Source organism: Symphalangus syndactylus, chromosome 7 (genome assembly GCF_028878055.3).
Source record: "Symphalangus syndactylus isolate Jambi chromosome 7, NHGRI_mSymSyn1-v2.1_pri, whole genome shotgun sequence".
NCBI classification, from domain to species: Eukaryota; Metazoa; Chordata; class Mammalia; order Primates; family Hylobatidae; genus Symphalangus; species Symphalangus syndactylus.
This window is the reverse complement of record NC_072429.2, coordinates 6,445,542-6,471,538: the sequence shown is the minus strand read 5'-3', so window position 1 is coordinate 6,471,538 and position 25,997 is coordinate 6,445,542. Positions and strand designations below refer to the sequence as shown.

Below are 25,997 nucleotides of genomic sequence, written 5' to 3'. Positions count from 1 at the left end.
ATATACACCATTGAATACTATGCAGCCATAAACAAGCATAAGCAGAAGTTGAACAATGAAAACACATGGACACAGGGAGGGGAATATCACACACTGGGGCATGTCAGGGGGTGGCGGGCTAAGGAGGGATAGTATTAGGAGAAATACGTAATGTAGATGATGAGTTGATGGGTGCAGCAAACCAGCATGGCACGTGTATACCTATGTAACAAACCTGCACATTCTGCAAATGTATCCCATAACTTTAAGTATAATTGTTTTTTCAGATGGAGTCTCGCTCTGTCGCCCAGGCTGGAGTGCAGTGGCACAATCTCGGTTCACTGCAGGCTCCACCTCCCAGGTTGACACCATTCTCCTGCCTCAGTCTCCCAAGTAGCTGGGACTACAGGCGCCCGCCACCATGCCTGGCTAATTTTTTTTTTTTTGTATTTTTAGTAGAGATGGAGTTTCACTGTGTTAGCTAGGATGGTCTCGATCTCCTGATCTCGTGATCCACCCGTCTTGGCCTCCCAAAGTGCTGGGATTACAGGCGTGGGCCACCTCACCTGGCCAATTTTAAGTGTAATTTTTAAAAAGCCACAGCAATTGCACAAACAATAAAAAACATAGGATTCAAAGCATACAACTGTGGGAAACCATCAAACTTCAAAGGAAGACAGCCAGAGAAGAATTAAAAATAAAAGATCTACAAAACAAACATAAATTACAAAATGGAAGTCTGTACCTATAAATAACCTTGAATGTAAATGGGTTAAATTCTCCTATTAAAATACATAGACTGGCTGAATGTATTTTTAAAATCAACCATATACTACTGTCTATAAGCAACTCACATTACTAGTAAGGACACACAAAGTCTGAAAGTGAGTGGATGAAAAAGGATATTCCATGCAAATAAAAACCAAAAAAAAAGTAGTGGTAGCTATACTTACATGAGACAAAATAGACTTTAAGTATACAACTATAAAAAGAGAAAAAGATCATTAGGTAATAATAAAGGGATCAATTTACCAAGAACATATAACAATGTAAATATATATGCGCAAAACATTGAAGCAGTTAGTAAATATTTTAAGGAGAGATAAACTGCAACACAATAGAAGTAGGGAACCTCAAATCCCACTTTCAGCAATGAACAGATAATCTAGACATACAATCAATAAGAAAACTTTGGACTTAAACTACATGTTAGAGCAAATGGACTTAATAGCCATACACAAGAATATTCCATCCATCAGCAGTAGAGCACACATTCTTCTCAAGTGCATAAGGACCATTCTCCAGAATATATCATATCTTAGGCCACATAAAAAGTTTTAAATTTAAGAGGATTAAAATCATAATAAGTATCTTTTCAGACCACAATGGTACAAACTAGAAATCAATAGAAATCTTGGAAAATAGGCAAATATGTGGAAATTAAACAACATGCTTTCAAACAACCAATGGGTCACAGAAAAAAACAAGAATGAAATAAAAAATATTTTGAGACAAGCAAGAGGGGAAACACAACACACAAAACTTATGGGGTGCATTAAAGGCAGAAATGAGAGGGAAATTTATAGCAATAGACATCTGTATCAAAGAAGAAGGATCTCTAATAAACAGCCTAATGTTACACCTCAAGGAACTAGAAAAAGAAAAAAGAATTAAGCCCAAAGAACAGATCAATAATAAGTAAGGAGACTGAATTAGTAATAAAAATTCTCCTTTCAGAATAGCCCAGGATCCAGTGGCTTCACTGATGAATTCTACCAAACATTTAAAGAAAAACTGCCAACATTTCTCAAACTCTTCCAAAAAATGACAGAGGACATACTTCCAAACTTATTTTACAAGGTCAACATTACCCTGATACCAATATCAGACAAGGACACTGAAAAAAAAAAGAAAATTACAAGCCAACATTCTTGATGAAAATAGATGCAAAAATTCCACCCCCCACCAAATACTAGTAAACCAAATAAAACAGCACATTAAAAGAATTGACTACTGTTACCAAGTATGATTTAACCCTAGGATGCAAGGATGGTTCAATATATACAAATATAAATGTCATGTAACATATAAGCAAAGTGAAGGATAAAAATCATATGATAATCTCAATTGATACAGAGAAAATATTTGACAAATTCAGCACCCTTTCATGATTAAAAACTCTGAACATATTAGGTATACAGGGAATGCACTTCAATACAATAAAAGCCATATATGACAACCCATAGCTAACATTGCCATGGCATCCTTTGGGTGTTGCTTTTCCTCTGGAAACCTTTGCCCAAGTTTTTCTCAGGCCCACTGGGCTTGTTCTGCCCCCTTGGCCTTGCAGGCTATGCTTGGCTTGTGATACCAGTCCAGATCCCACACCTGCCAAGGGCAAGCCAGGCACAGAGCAGTGAGGAGTGCAGGAGTGAGCGAGCACTAAATCTGGCCACTGTGCACAGCCAAGCATGCTGGCTGCTGTGGTGGAACAGGCAGCTATAGGCACCAGAAGAGGTGCCAGCTCCATGTAAACCTCTGTGTGGCTAGCTCAGATGCACTGCAAGTGGCTTCCACTGTAGGCACCTGTGTCTGGACGAGGAGAATGTGGTGGTGCCTGGAAGCTTGGAAATGCCAGAAACCATACAGCCCCAAAGAGGGTGTCACAGTCCTCACTTGGGAGGCCCCTAGGTCTGGGCTCCTGGAAGGGCTGCAGCTCTTCTCTCCTTCTCATTGTCTGCAACATGGCAAACAGGGCGGTGTGTATCAGCCCTGTTTGTGTTACAGCTTTTTCAGTCCTGCCTTTCAGTGGTTCGCAAGTTCTTGTCCCATATCCAGGAAGAATGAGGTACACAGACAACTGGAGGGTGAGTAAGGCAGTGAGGAGCTTTATTGAGCAACAGAACAATTTTCGGGAGACCTGAAGTGGGTAGCTCCTTTCTGCAGGCAGGTCATCCCAACAAGTGGGTAGCTCCTTCCTGCTTCTCACTTCATAGTCCTGATGTCTGTCTGAGTCTGGCTGAGTCTAGGGGTTTTTATGGGCTCAGAAGGAAGGGCGTGCATGCTGATTGGTTCACGGATGGCCATGGGTGGCTGGGAAAAAGCACCATAAATTCTGATTCCAGGCAGTGGACTCCACCCACAACTGGCAGCTCAGCCCCAAGGCTTCAGGTCATCCCTGGCTTGAAGGTAGTCAGGGACCTGCCCCTTTCCACCCAGGAACCTGTTTCCCTTCCACCATCAACATGCCATCCATGGCACCTGGGCTGTTCATGCTGAGTTGCACCTGCAGACCTGTGCAGAGCTGCCCACAGCCCTCGTCCTCCCTCCTGTGCTCAAAGTCCAGAAGAAGCTGAGGAGGCAGAAGCTGGCATGTCAGTACTGCCTCCAGCACATGCATACCTGGCTGGGCACAACAGTGCCTGGACTCGGCTACAACTTTGCTTTGCACTGGAGTGGACACCAGGAGCAGGGAGAGGGTAGGAAGCAGGAGCAGGCACTTCTGAGCCTGCAGGGGCAGAGAGGGTTTCCAGGGCCCCGAGAGCACAATGATGCCTGGGTCTGGAGCTGTGGCTGGGTGACCGCAGCTGTGCCCCAGAGTGCAGGACTCCTGCCCCGTGGACTTGGTAGAGGGGTGGGGCTTCCCCCATTCCCAGCCCCCTCCCAGCCCCACCTGGCTCCATGGAGCACGTGGCCCCAGCCACACCTCCCCTGCTGCAGCCAGCACTTTCACAGCAACTGCTCCAGACAGGCTGCCACTGTTATCAACATCATACTTAAACATGAAAAGTGGAACACTTTTCTTGTTAGATTAGGGACAATACAAGAATGCCCATTCTTACAACTTCTTTTTTTTTTTTCTTTTTTGGTGTCTTGCTCTGTCACCAGGCTGGAGTGCAATGGCATGATCTCAGCTCACTGCAACCTCCGTCTTCTGGGTCAAGTGATTCTCCTGCCTCAGCCTCCTGAGTAGCTGGGACTACAGGCACGTGCCACCATGCCCAGCTAATTTTGTTGTATTTTTAGTAGAGACAGGGTTTCACCATGTTGGCCAGGATGGTCTCGATCTCTTGACCTTGTGATCTGCTTGCCTCATCCTCCCAAAGTGCTGGGATTACCGACTTGAGCCACCGCCCCTGGCACTTCTTTCTAAGATAGTATTGGATGTCCTAACCAGCACAGTTAGGCAAAAGAAACAAAGAAAAGGTATCCACATTGGAAAGAAAAAAGTAAAATTGTCTCTATTTAGTAATAACATGATCTTATATATAGAAAATCCTAAAGACTTAGCCAAAAAAGTATTGGAACAGGTAAACAAGTCTAGTAATGTTGAAGGATACAAAATCAACATACAAAGATCAGTTTCATTTTTATATACTAATGAAAAACTATCTGAAAAAGATTAAGAAAACAATTCCAATAGCAACAAAAAAGTACTTAGATATGAATTTAACCAGACATGAAAGACCTGGTTAAAATTATGGAAAATTATAAAACACTGATTAAAGAAATTGAAGAAAACACAAGCAGATGGAAAACTATCCTGTGTTCATAATTAGAAGAATTAATATTGTTTTGATGTCCTTGACTAGCAGAGCTGCCACATGCCATAGTGTGCTCTGCAGGAATTGTGGACAAGCACAGTTGAAGCTTGCCACCGGCCACTCCATCCCCCCAACCAGTGACCCTGACCATTTGATTGGTGGAGCTGCTGCATGCCACATGTGACTCCAGTGATCTAAGGACTTGTGGAGTCACATGTGACCAGACCACCAGCGAGCTGAAACTTTCAACTGGCAGAGGTGCTGTACACCACACATGTTCCCCAGGAATTGGGAATTAGCCTGCCCAGCATCTGCTCCCACCAGAAATACCACCCCCTGGAACAGTGGAGGCACCACACACTGCCTGCATCCCCCAGGGTTCCAAGGACTGGGGCACTCAGCATCTGCTGCCATGACTTCATACCCTTAATTGGCAGAGTGACTACATTCTGCACGCAGCCCCCCAGGAGCCTCAGGAACAGCCTATTTGGTGTCCACCACTGATGGTGGCCATATCTCATTTACTTGCAGAGCTGCTGCATGCTATGTGCATCGTCTAGGACTCCAGGTACTGGCCCACTCAGCACCTGGCACCACTAGTAACCTTGCCTCCTCGACTGGTACACCCCTGGGACCAAGTGACCAGTGGAGCTGTCATGTTTGGTATGCACCGCTCTTGCCTAAAAACCAGCCTATCTGGTGGCCCCAGTCCCCCACAAAGCTGTGCCATTGCCTCCAAAACTACCCATAGCCTACAACATTGACACACTTGAAGGTACTTCCAATGTTGATTACAGCTGAAGCAGTTACATGGAAATTATTAATATAATACAGTGCCCACGTATCCAACCAACACCATAGGACTCATCTACAGAAAAACATCTTTGCCTATAAAAGTTTCCACCTCAGGGAACTAGAAAAATAAAAAAATGAAGCCCCAAATTGAAAATGTTTGAAATAACAAAAATTAGAGCAGAAATAGAGAGTAGAAAAACAAAAGAAAACATCAACAAAACTAACAGTTGGTTTATATATAATGTTATTCCATAAAATTGGAAGAGGTTACTGTTCCACCAAATTTGCAGATATAAATGTAGGAACCCAAGAAACATGAAAATCCAAGGAAATATGACACCTCCAAAGGAACACAATAATTCTTTAGTAACAGACTCCAAGGAAAATAAAATCTATGAATGCCTGAAAAGGAGTTTAAAATAATGATCTTAAGAACACTTAGTGAGATACAAGAGACTAGAAATGGAGAATTTAACAAAATCAGGAAAACAATTTTTGATCTAATTGAAATATTTTTTAAAAGCCCCTTTCCCCATTTAAAAAAAAGAAATATATGACAGAGAGGCAGATACTACAAAACAGAGCTAAGTAGGAATCTTGGAGCTAAGGAATTCAATGAATGAAATAAAAACATTGCCATTTGATGGATTACTATAGTGATACAATTTGATTCTTTTCAAATTTATACAGGAGATGAATCAGAAGAAAGAATTTCTGAACTTGAAGACAGGTAGTTTGAAATAACCCAGTCAGATGAAAAAAAGAGAAAAAAAAAGAATGAAGAAAGTACACAGGACTTATGAAATACCATTAAGTGAAAAAATTTTCACATTATGTGAGTCTCAGAAGAAGAGATGAGAGATGGTGTAAATAACCTATTTAATAAAATAATAGCTGAAAACTTCGCAAGTCCTGGAAGAGATGTGGACATCCAGTTCCCAGGAAGCTTAAAAGTTTCCAAATATATTCAACACAAAAAGGTCCTCTACATGGCATATTTTAGTCAAATTGTCAAAAGGACAAACAGAGAATTCTAAAATGAGCAAGATAAAAGTGTCATGCTACATACAAGAGAATTCCCATCAGACTAAGAGCAGATTTCTTTCTTTTTTTTTTTTTTTGACAGAGTCCTGCTCTGTCACCAGGCTGGAATGCACTGGCACGATTTCGGCTCACTGCAGCCTCTGACTCCCTAGTTCAAGCGATTATCCTGCCTTAGCCTCCCGAGTAGCTGGGATTACAGGCACGCAGCACCACACCCAGCTAATTTTTGTATTTTTAGTAGAGAGAGGGTTTCACCATGTTGGTCAGGATGGTAATGCAGATTTCTTAACAGAAATCTTCCAGGCCAAGAGAGAAAGGGATACTATGTTCAAAGTGCTGGAGGGGAAAAAAAAGCCAACTAAGATATGATGTCCAGCAAAGCTATTCTTCAGAAATAAAGAAGAAAAAGATATTTTTTAGATAAGCAAAACTGAGGGAATTTATCACCACTAGATCAGTCTTACAAGAAATGCTCAAGGGAGTCCTACATCTGGAAGGGAAAGGATGGTAACTACCATATGAAAACACCTGAAAGTAGAAAACTCAGTGGAAGAACAGACATGAAATTGAGAAAGAGAAAGGAATCAAATTTTATCACTATAGTAATCCGTCAAATGGCAAAGGTAAATGATAAGAGAGGAAGAATCAAACTGGGATATACAAAATAATGAACAAAAAGTTAACAAAATGACAGGAGTAAGTCCTCATTCATCAACAATACACTTGAATGTAAACAGTTTAAATTCCCTAATTAAAATATAGAGATTGGCTGAATGAATGAATGAATGAATGAAAAAAGATCCCATTATATGCCACCCAGAAGAAACTCACTTCACTTGTAAAGACACACAAAGACTGAAATTGAGGGATGACGAATGGTATTCCATACAAAAGGAAAAAACAAACAAACAAGCAAGAATAGCTATACTTATATCAGATAAAATAGATTTTAAGTCAAAAACTGTAAAAAGGGACAAAGAAGATTATTATTTAATGATAAAGGGGTCAATTCAACAAGAGGATATAGCAATTGTAAATATATGTGAACCCAACACGGGAGCACCAAGATTCATAAAGCAAATATTACTAGATCTAAAGGGAAAGGTAGATCCCAATGCATTAATTAATGTAATGTCTAGCTGAACTGTCTAGCTGTTGAAGCTGGGGACTTCAACACCCCACACCCACCACTGGACAGATCATCTAGACAGAAAATCAACAAAGTAACATTGGATTTATTGTACGCTATACACCAAATGAACCTAGCAGATATTTACATAACATTTTATCCACAAGCTGCAGAATACACATTCTTCTCATCAGCACATGGAACATTCTCCAGGATACATTTTATGTTAGGCCACAAAACAACCTCAACAATTTTTTTAAAAATAAAAACTACATCAAGTATATTTTCAGGGCACAATAGAATAAAACAAGAAATCAATAACAAGAACATTGGAAATTGTACAGATAAATGGAAATTAAACAACATTCTTCTGAACAACCATTGGCTCAATGTAGAAATTTAAAAGAAAGTTAAAAATCTCCTAAAAACAAATGAAAATATAAATACAACATACCAGCTGGGCGCAGTGGTTCATGCCTGTAATCCCAGCACTTTGGGAGGCTGAGGCAGGCAGATCACAAGGTCAAGGGGTCAACATGGTGAAGCACCGTCTCTACTAAAAATAGAAAAATTAGCTGGGCGTGGTGGCGCTAATCCCAGCTACTCGGGAGGCTGAGGCAGGAGAATTGCTTGAACCAGGGAGGCAGAGATTGCAGTGAGCTGAGATCATGCTGCTGCTCTCCAGCCTGGTAGACAGAGCAAGACTTCATCTCAGGGGGAAAAAAAAAAAAAAAAAAACAAAAAACACAACATACCAAAACATACGGGATATAGTAAAACCAGTACTAGGACGTAAGTTTATAGCAATAATGCCTACATCATAAAAAGTATAAATATTTCAAGTAAAAAAAAAACAAACCCTAACAATTAGCCTCAAGAAACTAGAAGGGCAAGAAGAAACGAAGCCCAAATTTTGTAGAAGGAAAAAATAATAAATATCAGAGGAGAAATAAATGAAATAAAGACCAAAATTATAATACAAAAGACCAACAAAATAAGAGTTTGTGTTTTGAAAAGATAAAATTGACAAACCTTCGCTAGACTAACTATGAAAAAAAGAGAGAAGACCCAAATAAAGAAAATCAGAAACCAAAAGGAGGCATTAAAACTGATACTAGAGAAATACAAAGGATCACTGGAGACTGTTAAGAACTATATGCCATGGGGCACAGTGGCTCATGCCTGTAATTCCAGCACTTTGGGAGGCCAAGGCAGGCAAATCTCTTGAGGTCAGGAGTTCAAGACCAGCCTGGTCAACATGGTGAAACCCTGTCTCCACTAAAAACAAAACAAAACAAAACAAAGCAAAAAACCCCACAAAAATTAGCCAGGTTTGGTGGCATGCGCCTGTAGCCCCCAACTACTTGGGAGGCTGAGGCATGAGAATCACTTGAACCTGGGAGGCAGAGGCTGCAGTGAGCCGAGATTGAGATGCAACCTGGGAGACACAGCAAGAAGAAAGAGAAGGGAGGGAGGGAGGAAGGGAGGGAAGGAGGAAGGAAGGAAGGGAGGGAGGGAAGGAGGGAGGAAAGAAAGAGAAAAAGAAAGAGAGAACTACTATATGAAGGAAGGAAGGAGAGAAAGAAAGAGAGAACTAGCATATGCCAACAAATTGGAAAATTTAAAAGAAGTAGATAAACTCATAAACACATGGAACACACCAAAATAAAGTCAAGAAAAAATAGAAAACCTAATCAGACTAATAATGAGTAACAAGAGTGAATCAGCAGTAGGAAGTATCCCAACAAACAAAAGCCCAAAACAAGATGACTTCACTGCTGGATTCTATTAAACTTTTAAAGAACTAACACCTTCTCTTCTTAAAGTATTACAAAAAGTTGAATGGGTGGGAATTCTTCCAAACTCATTCCATGAGGACAGTATCACCCTGATGCCAAAATCAGAAAAGAATACAACAAAAAGGAGAATGCTACAGGCCAATATCCGTTGTGAACATAGATGCAAAAATTCTCAACAAAATACTAGCAATCCAAATCCAATAGCACATCAAAAAGAATATACACCACGATTAAGTGGGATTGATTCCAGGGATGCAAGGAAGGTTCAACATATGGAAATCAATAAATGTGATATATCACATCAACAGAATGAAGACCAAAAAGCATATGATCATCTCAATAGACATCAAAAATATTTGATGAAATTCAACATCCTGCACGACATAAACTCTCAACAGGTGAGATGTAGAAGAAATGTACCTCAACACAATCAAGGTTACATATGACAAACTCACAGCTAACATCATACAGAATGGGGAAAAGTTGAAAGCTTTTCAATAAGAACTGGAACAAGACAAGGATGCCCACTTTTACTACTCTCATTCAACAAAGTACTGGAAGTCCTAGACAGAGAAATTAGGCAAGATTAAAAAAAGGGGGACATCTAAATTGGAAAGGAGAAAGTCTAATTGTCCCTGTTTGCAGACAACATGATCTTCATATAAAAAAAATACTAAAGATTCCACAAAAAACCTCTTAGAACTGATAAACAAATTCAGTAATGTTGCAGGATACAAAATCAACATATAAATTCAGTAGTGTTTCTACACACCAATAACAAACTAATTGAAAAAGAATCAAGAAAGCAGTATGATTTACAATAGCTACAACAAAATAAAATACCAAGGAATAAGTTTAACCAAGGAGGTGAAGATCTATACAACAAAAACTACAAAACATTGATGAAAGGAACTGAAGGGAACACAAACAAATGAAAAGATACCCCATGTTCCTGATCTAAAAGAATTAAGATTGGTAAAATGACTATACTACTCAAAGTGATCTACAGAGTCAATGCAATCCTTATCAAAATACCAATGACATTCTTTAAAGAAATAAAGACCAAAATCCTAAAATTCATATGGAGCCACAGAAGTCTCCAAACAGCCAAAACATTACTGAATAAAAGAACAAAGCTGGGAAGTATCACACTATGGAGTTTCAAAATACACTACAAAATCATGGTAGCCAAGACAGCATGGTACTAGCATAAAAGCAGACACACAGAAGAATGAGACAGAATACAAAACCCAGATATAAATCCATATATTTACAGTCAGCTCACTTTTGAGAAAGGTGCCAAGAATATATATTAGAGAAAAGACAGTCTCTTCAAAAAATAGTGCTGCATTCGCCAGTATCCATATGCAGAAGAATGAACTAACCCCTATCTCTCACCATATATAAAAATAAACTCTTGATGAATTAAAGGCTAAAATGTAAAACCTGAAACTATAAAGCTACTAGAAGAAAACAGGAAAAATGCTTCAGGACATTGGACTGGGCAATACTTTATATATATATATGATTTCAAAACCACGGACAACAAAAGCAGAAACAGACAAGTGTGATTATATCAAACTGAAAAGCTTTTGCACAGCAAAGGAAATAATTAACAGAGTGAAGAGGTAACTTACAGAATGGGAGAAAATATTTGCAAACTATACATCTGACTAGCTATTCATATCCAGGATATAAGGAACTCAAACAACTCAAGAGTGAAAAAACCCAAATAATCCAATCGCAAAAGGAAAAATAAACTTTTTTTTTTTTTTTTTTTGAGACAGTCTCGCTCTGTCGCCCAGGCTGGAGTGCAATGGTGCAATCTTGGCTCACTGCAACCTCGGCCTCCTGGGTTCAAGTGATTCTCCTGCCTCAGCCTCCCAAGTAGCTGGGATTACAAGCACCTGCCACCACGCCCAGCTAATTTTTATATTTTTAGTAGAGATGGGGTTTCACCAGGTTGGCTAGGCTGGTCTCTAACTCCTGACCTCAGGTGATCCATCCAGCCTCCCAAAGTGCTGGGATTACGGGCGTGAACCACCGTGCCTGGCCAGGATGATAGACCTTATACACATTTCTCAAAAGAAAACATACAAATGAACAACAGATATATAAAAAACTGTTCAATATCACTAGTCATCAGGGAAATGCAAATCAAAACTACAATGAGATAAAACATTACTCAAGTTAAAATCGCCATCATCAAAAATACAAAAGATAACAATTGTTGCTGATGTGGAGAAAAAGAACAGTTACACACCATTGGTGGGATTTTAAATTAGTATGTTCATTATGGAAAACAGTATGGAGATTTCTCAAAAAATTAAAAACAAAACTACCATAGATCCAGCAATCAAAGTACTGAGTATATCCAAAAGAAAGAAAATCAACATATTGAAGAAATCTCCACTCCTATGTTTATTTTAGCACTGTTCACAATAGCTAAGATATGGAATCAACCTGTTTATTAACAAATTAATGAAAAGCAAATATGATGTATATACAAAATAGAATATTATTCAGTAGTAAAAAGAGTAAAATCCTATTATTTGCAACAACATGGATGAACTCAGAACACACTATGTTAAGTACATTAAACCATACATGATCTCACCCATAAGTGGAATCCAATAAATGTATCTCACAGAGGTAGAGAATCTAGAAGACATTAAGTAAATTAAGCCAGACACAGAAATACAAACACCACATGATCTCACCCATATATGGAATCCAAAAAGTTTATCTCATAGAAGTAGAGAAGTAGGGGTTACCAGAGACTGCTGGAGCTGGGGATAGGGTAGAGGGAGGAATGGAGAAAGATTGGCCAATGCATATAAAGTTACAATTAGGAAGAAAATGTTCTGGTGTCCTATCGCGTAGCAGAGTGACTATACTTAACAAGAATGTATAGTATATTTCAGAATAGCTAGAAGAGGGGATTTTGAATGTTCTCACCACAAAGACACGACAAGTGTTTGAGGTGATGGAAATGATCATTACACAATGTACACATGTATCACAACATCACATTGTACCACATAAATATGTATAGTTTTATGAGGCAATTAAAATTCTTTTAAAAAGCTGATCTCATAGAAGTAGAAAGTGGAATAGTGGTTACTAGAGGCTGGTAAGGGTAGAGGGATTGCAGGGGATGAGGAGAGGTGGATCAGGTACAAAATTACATTCAAATAGCAGCAATAAGTTCCAGTCTTCTATGGCACAGTAGGGTAACTATAATTACCAATAACATATTACATATCTCAAAATAGCTAAAAAAGAGGATTTTGAATGTTCTCACCTTAAAGAAATGATTAATGTTTTAGGTGATACCTTAATTTGATCATTACATATTGTACACATGTATAAAAACACCATTTTGCACCCTGTAAATATGAACAATTATTACATCAATACAAAGTAAAATAAAACTTAAAAGAGTGAACACAAATAAAGGAAATACATTCCATGTTCAGGGATTGGAAGAATTAGCATTGTTAAAATGTTCATACTACCCAAAGCTATCTACAGATTCAATACAATCTCTCTCAAGATTCTAATGTCACTTTTCACAGATAAAGAAAAAAGCAATCATTAAATTCATATGGAACCACAAAAGATCTCAAATAGCCAAAGCAATCTTGAGCAAAAATAACAAAGTTAGAGTCACTATACTCTGATTTCAAAATATGAAGTGATTATAATTTAAATGTCCTGGGGCTGGCACAAAAGCAGACACATCACTCAGTGGAACAGGATGGAAAGTTTAGAAATACACCCATGTGTTTATGAACAATTGATTTTTGAAAAAGGTGCCAAGAACACAGGATGAAGAAAGGACAGTCTCTTCAATAAACGATATTGAAACAAGTGGATATCCACATGCACATGTGTGAAATTGAACCCTTATCTCACACCATGTACAAAAACGAACTCAAATTAGATTAAAAAGTTAAATGTAAGACCTGCTGCAACTATAAAACTACTAGAAGAAAATATATGGGCAATCTCCATGACATTGATCTTGGCAATAATGTTTTTGAATATGACATAAAAAGCATAGACAACAAAAGCAAAAATAGACAAATGGGATTACATCAAACTAAAAAGCTTCTGTACAGCAAAGAAAACAGTTAACAAGGTGAAGGACAACCCACAGAGTGAGAGAAAATATTTGCAAACCAAACAGCTGATAGGGGGTTAATATCCAAAATATGTAAGAAATTCAAACAGCTCAATAGCAAGAAAACAAATAACCTGATCTTAAAAAAGGGGAAAGGACCTGAACAAACATTTCTCAAAATTACATTTAAGTGGACAACAGGGAGAGTGTAGGCTTGCGCTAACTCTCTTCTTTCACCTAGTTGCACTCCTGAGAGAAAGATGGGTCACCAGCAGCTGTACTGGAGCTACTCATGAAAATTCAGTCAGGGTTCTTGCTCTTGTCGAGTCTGCTCAAACCGGCATGATCTGATCTGGAAATACGGCCTCAATATGTGCCAGCAGTGCTTCCATCAGTACGCAAAGGATATAGGTTTCATTAAGTTGAACTAAGTGATCTTCCTTGAATGGATTATCCAAGGCATCTACACAATGAAAAACCATGATAGCTCTTTGTACATAAAATAAACATAAATAAATAAATAAATGGACAACAGGTACATGAAGAAATGCTCAGCACCTCTAATCATTGTGGGAACGCAAATTAAACCACAATGAGATATCACCTTACACCTCTTTGAATGGCTATTATCAAAAAGATTAAAGATAAGTGTTGGCAAGGATGCTGAGAAAAGTAACTCTTATACATTATTGGTGGGAATGTAAATTAGTATGGCCATTATGGAAAACAGTATGGAGTTTTCTCAAAAAACTAAAAATAGAACTACTCTATGATTCAGCAGTCCTACTTGTGGGAATATATGAAAATGGATTGTGATCAATATGTTGATGGAATAGCTGTATTACTCACAATTGCTAAATTCAGTCTAAGTGTCCATCATCAGATGAATGGATAAAGAAAATGTGACCTATGAATACAATGGAGTACAATATTTAGCCTTTAAAAAAAGATGGACATTTTGTCGTTTGCAACTCCGAGGATAAACCTGAAGGACGTTATGCTAAGTGAAATAAGCCAAGCACAGAAAGACGAATCTCTTGTGATCTGATATATGTCAAAGCTAAAAAAGTTGAACTCATAACAATAGAGAGTAGAATGTTACCAGAGGCTGGGGCAGAGGGCAAGAGAGAATGGGGAGTTGTTGGTCAAAGGGTGCAAAGATTGAGATAGACAAGAGGAATATGTTTTGAAGTCTACTGAAGAACAGGGTGACTGTAGTCAATAATAATATATTGTATATTTCAGAATAACAGAAAGAATAAAATTTAAATGTCTCACCATAAAAATGATAAGTAAGGGAGATGATGGATGTGTTAATTAGCTTGATTTAATCATTCCACATTGTAGGCATGTATCAAAGAATACACTGTACCCATTAATATGTATGTAGTTTGTCAATTTAAATAGTAGTAATAAAAAGAGGGAAGAGATAGTTTTTCAGACAAGATGCAAATATTTTAAGACATCAGTTCTCTCTGAATCGATCAATACAATTCGATCTCTCTGAATCTCTCTCAATCGATCTCTCTGAATAGATTCAATACAATTCCATTCAAAATCTCAGCAGAATTTTCTTAGAACTTGATAAGTCAATACAAAAATTTATGTCGCAGAGCAAATGGCCATGATTGCCAAGGCACAACTGAATAAGAAGTGAGGAAACTTAGTCTAGTTTATACCAGGACATATCCCGGAACTGTGGTGATTAAGCCACTCAGAATTATTGGCACAAAAGTGGACAAGTAGACAAATGGCACAGAGCAGAGAGCCCAGAAACAAATCCAAACCTAAACAGAAAGCTTATCAGGTCAGAGGTGATGCTGTGTGTATCCGTGTGTTAAGGAAGGTCCATTCAATAAATGTTGGCACAGTCGTTATCTGTTGAGAAGAAAATTAAACAGAACCACTACCTCATTTTATAACAAAAATACAATCAAAGTGTTAAATCTATAGGATAATTTATAGAAACCTATTTCTTCCATTGTGGGGAACAAGGTGAGTCCTTAAAGAAGAATTGAATTGTGTCCTTTGTTCACCAATAACTAAAATGTCTGTGGGATTGTTTTGCAGATACCTTTTTCCAGCCTACATCATTGCACCTGGCTACCAAAGTACTGGGAATACTCTGCTGTGGCCTATTTTTTGGCATTGTTGGACTGAAGATTTTCTTCTCCAAATTCCAGGGTAAGCGAGAGAGAGAAGCATGGGCCAGTGCCTTATTCATGGTTCCAGCAGGGACAGGATCAGAGATGCTCCCACATCCCAGCTGCTTCTCTTCCTCTAATCCTAGCCCCCAGGGTCCCAGGCCCAAAAAAGTAATCATCCTTCTCTAGGGTATTCTAACACCTCTTCCTCTGGAAATATCAACTATGACAGGCCCTTGCTACTTCATTTAGGTCAAATAATAAGGGGATAAATGATTTTCAGTACCTATAGAGAGAGCTTGGATAATTTTCCATGAACAACACCTAGACTCCTATTAAAAAGTTTTAATGTGGTGAACAAATTCATAAAGGAGGAAGCAAAAGTGACTGACAATAAGATAAAATTATATTCAGTCTCAATAAGACTTTTCACCCCCAAAACCAATTTTCTCCTCCTTGGGAGTGACACTTCCCATTGAGGATGAGGCCACCCCCGCCTCCCCTCCCAGCCGCCTTCTCCCATCTCCATCCCCACCTCCACAGCATCCCAGCTGTTGTCCCTCTCCTTAGCATGCACCTTCCTCCTGATCTCTTGCTCCACCCCAGACAGCTACACTCTGTGCAGGCGCTGGGGAAACGAGCACATATAAGTGTCCTAGGAGAGGCCCAGCCCTTCACACCTGCAGCTCGTCCCACCTGTGCAAGGAGCCAGCGCCGTGTTTGTACCTTGCACTCCTGTGTCCACCGCTGAATATACTGTTTCTGTTTCAGGGAAAATCCAGGTGGAATTGGGTAAGTATGTGTCATGTCCTGAGCCTCCCACACATGGTTCTCCCGAGTCCCTCCCTGATCCACAGTTTGAGCCTCTGGACCACCCTGACTCCAGGCTGGACAGGAAGCACCGGCAGGTGGAGGAGAGCAGCTGCCTGGCTCTCTCCGTCCACTGCTATGAGTTGCCCCTCAGATATCTGGAGGGCTTAGGATAGGCCCCAGGGCCTGGAAGTCCCCACAAATTGTCTGTGCCTGTTGCCCGTTGGTTCGCTGTGTGTGTGGTGGGGGGAGGTGTTATGAGCTCTGAGGGTGTGTGGGCCACAGTGAGGAACCTGAGAAAAATTTGTGGGTGATCCTCAACCTCCCCTGGCCTGATGCTTTGAGACTTTATCCAGTCCTGTGTCAACCACTAAATAGTCTGCTTTTTGTTTCGTGGAAACTCCAGGATAAACTGGGTGAGTGTTATCACTCGCAGGGCCTTCCTCCCACGCCCTCCCTGGGCCCCCACTCTGTGATGTCAGCCTCTTACGTGTTTTTTGTTTTTGTTTTTCAGACTGGAGAAGAAAGCACAGACAGGCAGGTAAAAGAAAATATTCCTCTTCACACATTTATGACTTCTTTCCAAGTCTCTTGTTTATGGATTTTTATATGCTGAGGCCCATGGGTCCCTGCAGAGCCAAGCTTGTGATGGGAACTCTGAAATTGCAGATTCTAGGGGAGGTGCATTTTGTAGAGAAGCCCCATAGCCTTCTTCAGATCTCTGGAGGGCCCACAACACTCAAAAAGGGTCCTAATCCTTGATTTCTCCCTTCTCCCTGCGCCCTGTTTCCCACGTGAGCACTGAACTGCCTGCTCTGTCTGCTTGCTTTCAGAATTGAGAGATGCCCGGAAACACGCAGGTACCAACACCTGAACAGGTGATGGTGGGACAGAATCTCAGGTGGACATGAGAGGGGGAACTGAACAGGGACAGATACGGGAACACAGAGTGATGCTGAGACCCATCCTGCCTGCAGATGGAGAAACTGGATGCTTGATCGCCCCCAAGGGTGCAGTGCCCCCAGACACACTTCTTCCCCTTGGTCTAGAAGGAGAGAAGACAAGGGCTGGGTAAACGGGAGACAGGGGGGGTCTTTGGCACAGTTTCAGGGAATTGAGGGCGCTAGTGACTGGTCAGGGGTCTGAGCTGAGGGGAAGGAAGTAAAGTCAGGCAGAAAATTCTGAGTGGGAGGAAGTTAGATAGTGGGGTCCCTCCAGCTCTTATGAATCAAATAGTTTTATGTATGAAGGGACAGTGGCAGGGTTGGGTGATATGCCGAGATTGGGACGTCATATTGAGACATATCTAGACATTGATGAGTCCTCCAGGCTGCACTGGTGATACCTGAAAGGCAGTGTCTGAGGGAGGCTCAGGTCCGGGGCCTCACCTATGCCACCCAGAGCCAGTCTGCAGTGGCAGGGTCGACCTCTTGTTCCAGCCCAGATTTCCTCTTCAGTAACTCATGCTTCCTATCTCCCCCACCGCACCCCAGTGGAGGTGACTCTGGATCCAGAGACGGCTCACCCGCAGCTCTGCGTTTCTGATCTGAAAACGGTAACCCATAGAAAAGCTCCCCAGGATGTGCCTCACTCGGAGAAGAGATTTACAAGGAAGAGTGTGGTGGCTTCTCAGAGTTTCCAAGCAGGGAAACATTACTGGGAGGTGGAGGGGGGACACAATGAAAGGTGGCGCGTGGGAGTGTGCCGGGATGATGTGGACAGGAGGAAGAAGCACGTGCCTTTGTCTCCCGATCATGGGTACTGGGTCCTCAGACTGAATGGAGGACATTTGTATTTCACATTAAATCCCCGTTTTATCAACCTCATCCCCAGGACCCCACCTACACAAATAGGGGTCTTCCTGGACTATGAGTGTGGGACCATCTCCTTCTTCAACATAAATGACCAGTCCCTTATTTATACCCTGACATGTCAGTTTGAAGGCTTATTGAGGCCCTACATTGAGTATCCATCCCATAATGGGCAAGATGGAACTCCCATAGTCATCTGCCCAGTCACCCAGGAATCAGAGAGAGAGGCCTCTTGGCAAAGGGCCTCTACAATCCCAGAGACAAGCAACAGTGAGTCCTCCTCACAGGCAACCACGCCCTTCCTCCCCAGGGGTGATGCGTAGGATGAATCACACCCCACATTCTTCTTTAGGGATACTAAGGTTTCTCTCCCAGATCCAAAGTCCCGCAGCAGCCAGCCAAGGTGGCTTCCAGATGAAGGGGGATTGGCCTGTCCACATGGGAGTCAGGGGACATGGCTGCCCTGAGATGGGAGGGAAGAGGGCTGACATTACATTTAGTTTGCTCTCACTCCATCTGGCTAAGTGATTTTGAAATACTCACCGCCTCTCAGGTGAGGAACCGTCAGGAATTCCCATCTCACAGGCTTGGTGTAGATTAAGTAGACAAGGAATGTGAATAATGCTTAGATCTTATTGATGACAGAGTGTATCCTAATGGTTTGTTCATTATATTACACTTTCAATAAGGTCTTTGCTTGTTTATTTCACATGAATTTATTGTTCCCTACTCAAATCACCCATGAAACAGGCACCTGCTCTGTGCCAGAGCCAAGGAATTATAGGGAAGGCGGCACTTCCATTGCATTCTATAGAGCCCGCATTACTTTCATACCAAAACCAGACAAGGACATTACAAGAAAAGAAAGGAAAACTACATGTCCATATCCCCCATGAACTTAGACACAAATATTCTAATTAAAATTTTAGCAAACTGAATCCAGCAATACATTCAAAGAATAATACATCACTACTAAATGTGGTTTTTCTCATATGTGGCTTAATATTAACATATCAACCAGTTTAATTAACCACATTAACAAACTGAAAAAGAAAACTATACGATCATTTCAATAGATGCAGGAAAAAATTACATCTGTGAGCAAAGAAGCTACACGGATGACAAGCACATGAAAAGATACTCAACATCATAGTAATTGAGAAAATTCAAATTAAAACAATGAGATACCATTCCTACCTATTGGAGTGGTAATAAAATTACACGGAATGATCATACCCAGTGTTGGCCAGAATGTGCAGAAACTGAAACTCACACCCTGCTGATAGGAATGTAAAAGAGTGTAAAAATGTAAAAACTATTTTGGAAAACTGGCAGTTTCTTTAAAAGTAAACAGTCACCTAATGTGTGGTCCAGCCATCCCACTCTTAAGTATTCACCAAGAGAAAAGGCACTGCATGTCTTGACAAAGCCTTGTACCTCAATATTCATAGAAGCCTCATTCAGAATAGTTGAAAGGTGGAGACAGCCCAGATACTCACAACAGATGAGCAGATAAACAAACCGTGGTGCATCCACACATCAGGCACTCCATGAGAGTCAAAAATCAACTCTTCAGGCAGGCAGTGAAGGGTCGTCACACAGCAGCTGTGGGTGCAGGAGGTGGTGGACTCCATGGTGAAGAGTCTGGACAGAGAGAATATCCAGAAGATCCAGGTGAGCAGCCCAAGGCTCAGCCAAGGTGTGGCCAAGGTGAAAGACCAGAAAGGCGAAGGCTCCCGGCCTCCCAGGTGGCCTCATGTTCTGGTGCAGTGCCAGCTGTTGTGAGAACAGCCAGGCATCCACGCAGCAGGTGCAGCAGTGCACCGAGCACTGCCATGCACTTCTAGCTCAAGCCTAGGCCTTGGTGACCAGCAAGCTGGAGAAGTTCCAGGACCACCTGGCCTGGTGCATCATGCATTGCTATGACAAAGCTGAAGATTCAAGCAGGGAGTAAGGAGCTTCAGGTGAAGCAACCACTGGACGGCTGAGTGACCAAGTGTGTGGATGACCACATACACCTCATCCCGACTATGAACAAGGAAATGAAGGAGTCTTTCTTTTCCTCTGGGAAATAAAAGTCTTTGCCGGTGGCCATCAGGGCTGAGGGCAAGAATATATTTTTTTAAAGGGAATGGGAATTTTAGTCTTTTAAGCAAAGTTTATGAAGGACGAAATTAAGAATGGCAACAAGTGAAAGGCATATGTCACTTGCCTCTGCACACCGGGTCTTTTATGTTTCTGTCCCAAAAAGTGAAATGAAAAAAACTAGTGCTAACTGGGGTCAGGGATACTCCAGGAGAGGGTTTTAGACCTCATGTTTCATGTGGCAGCAGGGATCTCTCTTGTCACAAGCCAGAGCCCTCCACAGTACCAAATTCTTCTTGCTACACAGGGACGACCAGGCTGGCGGGTTAGATCTGATGGCGTTTGAGGAGAGGTGTTTCTGTTTGTTGCCACATCCTGTTTCCCAAAGAGTCACCATACCATTTCCCATAAGCTGTCAAACAAAATCCGTGAGGTCACTAACTTGGGAAAAAAGGTTTTCTGGGTCTTTGTTTCCTTGATTTTTTGTAATGTATACATGGAATAAAAGTTGATCTTAAGATGTGGAATTGGGAGAGAGAGTAGTTTGGATAAGAACTTTGAAAGGTTCCTTGTGGATACCCTTTCTGCCCATCAAGATGTGGATGTGCAGTTCTTCCGCAAATTACTACACATTGCAAATTATTACACACTGCATCTTTCAGCCTGGAGACCATGCCAAAAACACAAGAGGCAACACAAGAGGCAAACACAAGAGGTCACACTAATTATGGGAAACAGAGCTTCCCTCTTACTGGCTAGTAGGGCTTGAGGCTGCCTGGAGCAACATGACAAGACAATCTTACAGCAGCACTTCCCCCCCTCAAAAAGAAGGGGGTTTTGATTGTGATATATATTGGTAGCCTGGAATGAATAGTAAAAGAGTAGCTGTTGGCTACTTGCTTATAAGAGAGTTATGATGCACTGAAGTTGGAAAAACCTGGTTTTCATAGAACAGAATACAATGAAAGCCTAAACCCAGCATTTCTTACTTAGCCCCCTGAATTAACAATTGAGACAAATCCCTGGAAACAAGAAGTAAGGGAGGGAGAAAAATAAGCAACTTGGGCTGGGATAAGCTGTGACTCCCTTAGAGCAAACAAGTGGCAGCCTCCTATTACCAAATACTGTATTCGCCTGGGGCCTTGGTAGCATGCAGTTTTCCTGCCCCAGCATGGCATCTTACTGTTTTAATAGCAAACTCATTGTATTTTCACCAACTTATTACTTGAAATGATAATATAGCCTGTCCATTTGCTGTTTTCAGGCTGTGATATATTTTCCTAGTGGTTTGGTTTTAAAACTAAATGAAGTTTAATTTGCTTCCCACCCCACAAAAATGAACTATTCATGCACACAACATTGATGGAGCTCAAAAATAATTACTCCCAGTGAAACAAGGTAGATAAAAAAAGAATACAGTCTATGTGATTCCATGTATATGAAACTCTAGAGAATGCAAACTAATCTATAGTGAGAAAGCACATCAGTGGTTGCTTGGAGGGGAGGGAGGGGTGGGAGGAAGGCACCAGGATGCTTTTGGAAGTGAAGGTATATTCACTATCTTTTTTTTTTTTTTTTTGAGACAGAGTCTCGTGTCGCCCAGGCTGGAGTGCAGTGGCGCTATCTCCCCTCACTGCAGGCTCCGCCCCCCCGGGGTTCACGCCATTCTCCTGCCTCAGCCTCCCAAGTAGCTGGGACTACAGGCGCCCGTCACCTCGCCCGGCTAATTTTTTGTATTTTTAGTAGAGTCAGGGTTTCACCGTGTTAGCCAGGATGGTCTCGATCTCCTGACCTCGTGATCCACCCGCCTCGGCCTCCCAAAGTGCTGGGATTACAGGCGTGAGCCACCGCGCCTGGCTATATTCACTATCTTGATTGTCACTTTGGTGGTGATGGATTATGGACATATTAATAAATCAAATATAATCAAGTTAAATACTTTAAATGTGTATAGTTTATTTTATGTCAACTATCCCTTAATAAAGCTGCTTTAAAAAATATTAAACACCAGCACCACCAATAACCAACAGCTATTGGGTCAGAGATATTACAGGAGAGTGTTTTAGACCTTATGTTTCATGTGGCCAGTGCTTGTCCTGGCAGCAGGGATCTGCCTTGTAACAAACCAGAGCCCTCCACGGTACCAAATCCTTCTTACTACACAGGGACCACCAGTCTGGACAGAGAGAACACCCAGAAGATCCAGGTGAGCAGCCCCAGGCCCAGCCAAGGCGTGGCCAGGGTGAAAGACCAGAAAGGCGAAGGTTCCCGGCCTTCGAACCTCATCCTTTGAGTGCTATGCCCACACTTAAATATACATGCTTTATTTTAAAGAGCAGTTCTAGGTTCCTAGAAAAGTCACATGGAAAGTACAAAGAGTTCCCATATACCCTCTGCCCACACAGGTGCATAGCTCTCCCTACTGTCCACATCCCACCAAGATGGAACATTGTAACTGCCGATAAACCTATGTTAACATATCATTATCACCCAAAGTCTGCAGCTGACATTAGCGTTCACTCTTGGTGTTGTACATTCCATGGGTTTTGGCAAATGGATAATGACATGGATCTATCATCACTGCATCACACAGATGCTTTCTTTGCCCTAAAAATCCTCTGTGCTCTGCTATTATTCATGCTTCCCTCACCACTAACCTCTGGCAACCACTGGTCTTTTTATTATTTCCAGAGTTTTGCCTTTTCTGGAATGCCATATAGTTGGAATCATACAGTATGTGGTGTTTTTAGATTGTTTTCTTTCACTTTATAATATAAACACTCACATTTTTAAAATCACAGTGATATGCCTGATACACTACTGTTGGTTTATTGATTTTATGTAATGTCCAAGTCTGCAGGTACTCAGGTACCTGAGTATAGACAGTGTCAAGAGGAGGAGAGGGATGTGCTTCTTAATGCAGCATTTGCTGAGTGAGAAGAGGTGACCCCAGGAGCTGCCAACGTTCAATCCCTTCTGGCCCTTAGAAATCTTTCCATTTGTTTGTGTCCTCAAACTTCTTTTATCAGTTTTTTATAGTTTTCATTTTAGAACTTCTTGACTTCTTTGGCTAAATTTATTCCTCGCTATTTAAATTTTTGGTAGCTATTGCAATTGAGATTGCTTTCTTGATTTCTCTTCCAGATTGTTCACTATTGGCATCTATAAATGCTACTGATGTTTGCATGTTGATTTTGTATCTTAAAACTTTACTCAATTCTTTTATCAGTTCCAAGAGTTTTTTTGCTGGAGTGTTTCAGTTTTTCTAATTATAAGATTACGTCATTTGCAAACAAGAACGATTTAACTTCTTTCTTTCCAATTTGGATGGACTTTATTTCTTTCCCTCGCCTAATTGCTCTTGCTAGGGCTTCCAGTGCTATGCTGAATAAAAGTATTGAAAGTGAACACCTCTGTCTGCTTCCAGATCTTAGAAGAAAGGCTTTCAAGGTTTTTCTCCTAATAAGTATGATGTTAGCTGTGGATGTGTCATACATGGTCTTTATTGTGTTGAGGTATTTTCTTTGTATATCCAGTTTCATCATGAAGGCATGTTGAATAACATAAAATGCTACTTCTGAGTCTATTGAGATGATCATATGGTTTTTGTCCTTCATTCTGTTCATGTGGTGTATCCCATTTATTGATTTGTGTGTATTAATCCATCCTTGTATCCCTGGGATAAATTCCACTTGATCATGGTGTGTTATCTTTTTGATGTGTTGTTAGAGTTGGTTTGCTAGTATTTTTGCACCTATGTTCATTCAAGATATTGGCTTGTAGTTTTCTTTTTTTGTTGTGTCTTTGTCTAGCTTTGGTATAAGGGCAATGCTGGCCACATAGGATGACTTAGGGAGAGATCCTGCCTCTACAACTTTTGCAAATAGTTTGAGTAGAAATAGTATTAATTCTTCTTTTAAAGTTTGGTAGAATTTGTCAGTAAAGCCATCAGTGATGTGACCTGTCCCCAAGTCTCCCAGCAATGGGTACCAGCACCAGCTCTGATGAGGGTGGCAGGGGAGTAACATAGACTCTGAGATTCCTTTGTTATAAATAGCCTTAGTATGTTGGCTTTCTCAAATGATGGTTATAGTAGTAATGAACTGCTCACCTGGACAGACTAGGACCCACTGGTTAGTCAGGACACTGCAGGAAATGGTGATAGCTGAGGTCACACACAAGTTTTCTTCTTCCTGGGTGCTCTGTTATTCTACCTGGAGCTGCTGTAATGGACTGACTGTGTCAGTTGGCCTCTAGCTTGGAGGTGTTGCTTGGAAAAGAGCACCAGCTGCGGTAGTAGCAGTGGGATTTATACTTGCCTTATGTTACCCAGGGGGGTACTGTGGTGTCTCAGGCAATGGGAGGGGTCATAAAATTCTCAAAAGTTTCCATCCTTTGTGTTAAGCTACCAGGGTAGATGGAGGGGCAAAACCAGGTGGAGGCTGGGTCAGGCGGGTCCACATGCTGGCTCTCCACATGCAAGGCAAACAGTGGCTCTTGTGGGGGTTGAGGGTGGTTCTCTTGCCACTGGGGCAATGCTCCAGGGAGGGGTGCAGCTGCCTCTATTGCACAGAAGAGTTTACACAGGCAGTGGGGAGTAGCAGGTGGCAGTAAGCCCCACACAGTCCCATGTACTTGGCAAGGCAGACCTCACGCCCACAGTGTTCCACTAGCAGCGGCTAGCTAAGTTCCAGGCAGTTTGCGCTCAGAACTCAAAACTGCTCCAGGCCATAAGCCTTTCTGGCAGAGACAGCAACTGTGGTACTTAGGCCATGCCCTTCCCAGTCTGCCAGCAAAGCCAGGGTGCCCAGCTTCTGCACTCATGGATGCAGCACACTTTTCACTCACCTCCCACTTCTGGCAAAGAAAGTTCATCTCCACTCGAGAGAATATCAAGAATTTTAGTTAGAAGCTTTTCTTAACCTGTGACTGCTGCCTGAATAAGCTGGCCAACTTCTGTGAGGTCCCCTGGGAGGTAGGATCAGGAATGGCTTCCTTGGTCCACACTGGAGGCTGGGAATGCATGCAAGGCCCTTGTGCTGGTGTTCCTAATTTTTTGTTCCCCACTACTCCCTAAACCAGTTTCAGGGCTGGATAGAATTAAGGCCTTCCCCCATGGCCTGTATTGTCAGGTTCCCCAGTAGTAGTGTATATCTCGGGGCAGTTTATCCCCCCTCACACTTTGAGGACTTACAGTTTTCTGCCTGACTCATTGTGTAGGCTGCAGCCTGCCACTTCTTTCAAAGAGTTTGTGGTTTCTTTCAGTTTTCCTGTTAAGTTCTTGCCTGCTTATTAGAAAAAAATTCACATTGTGTATGTCTAGACACTATTTTGTCTTTCCAAGTAGGAGAGGCATGCTAACAATGCCTCTAATCCACCATCTTGGGGAAAAAAAACTTTTAATTTTAATTGTGGGATTTAATATGTTTACTTTCAAGGCTGTTATTGATAACTACTTCTTATTATTTTGTTAATTGCCTTTTAATTGTTTTGTATATCCTTGTTCCTTTCTTATTCTCTTATTGCTTATCTTTGCAATTTGATGGCTTTCTATAGTGATGACATTTGATTCCTTTCTTTTTCTCATTTGTGTATCTGCTTCTTCCAGTGAGTTTCATACTTTTGTGTGTTTTCATGATGGGAGATATCATCCTTTCACTTCTAGATGCAGGAAGTGCATTTCAGCATTTCTCAAAGGCCTGTCTAGTGATAATGAATTCGCTCAGATTTT

At 41.2% G+C, this 25,997-nt stretch overlaps 2 protein-coding genes and 2 pseudogenes across 3 annotated transcripts in view; 3 read left to right on the top strand and 1 right to left on the bottom strand.

The window, feature by feature from the left end:
* BTNL8 (butyrophilin like 8) overlaps positions 1 to 18,869 on the top strand; it is a 45,168-nt gene extending 26,299 nt beyond the window's left edge. For both annotated transcript variants that reach the window (XM_055284910.1, XM_055284909.1), the window contains 5 exons: positions 15,487 to 15,600; positions 16,332 to 16,352; positions 16,885 to 16,911; positions 17,204 to 17,230; positions 17,864 to 18,869. In XM_055284910.1, coding sequence (XP_055140885.1) covers positions 15,487 to 15,600; positions 16,332 to 16,352; positions 16,885 to 16,911; positions 17,204 to 17,230; positions 17,864 to 18,504 — 830 coding nt within the window. In that variant the 3' untranslated portion in view covers positions 18,505 to 18,869. The remainder of the gene's footprint in view (positions 1 to 15,486; positions 15,601 to 16,331; positions 16,353 to 16,884; positions 16,912 to 17,203; positions 17,231 to 17,863) is intronic.
* Positions 1 to 25,997, bottom strand: part of ZFP62 (ZFP62 zinc finger protein) — a 166,593-nt gene that overhangs the window by 69,693 nt on the left and 70,903 nt on the right. The gene's annotated exons all lie outside the window — the stretch shown is intronic.
* On the top strand, positions 13,677 to 13,847 carry LOC129485897 (small ribosomal subunit protein uS14-like; annotated as a pseudogene).
* Positions 18,636 to 20,256, top strand: LOC129487006 (protein FAM136A-like; annotated as a pseudogene).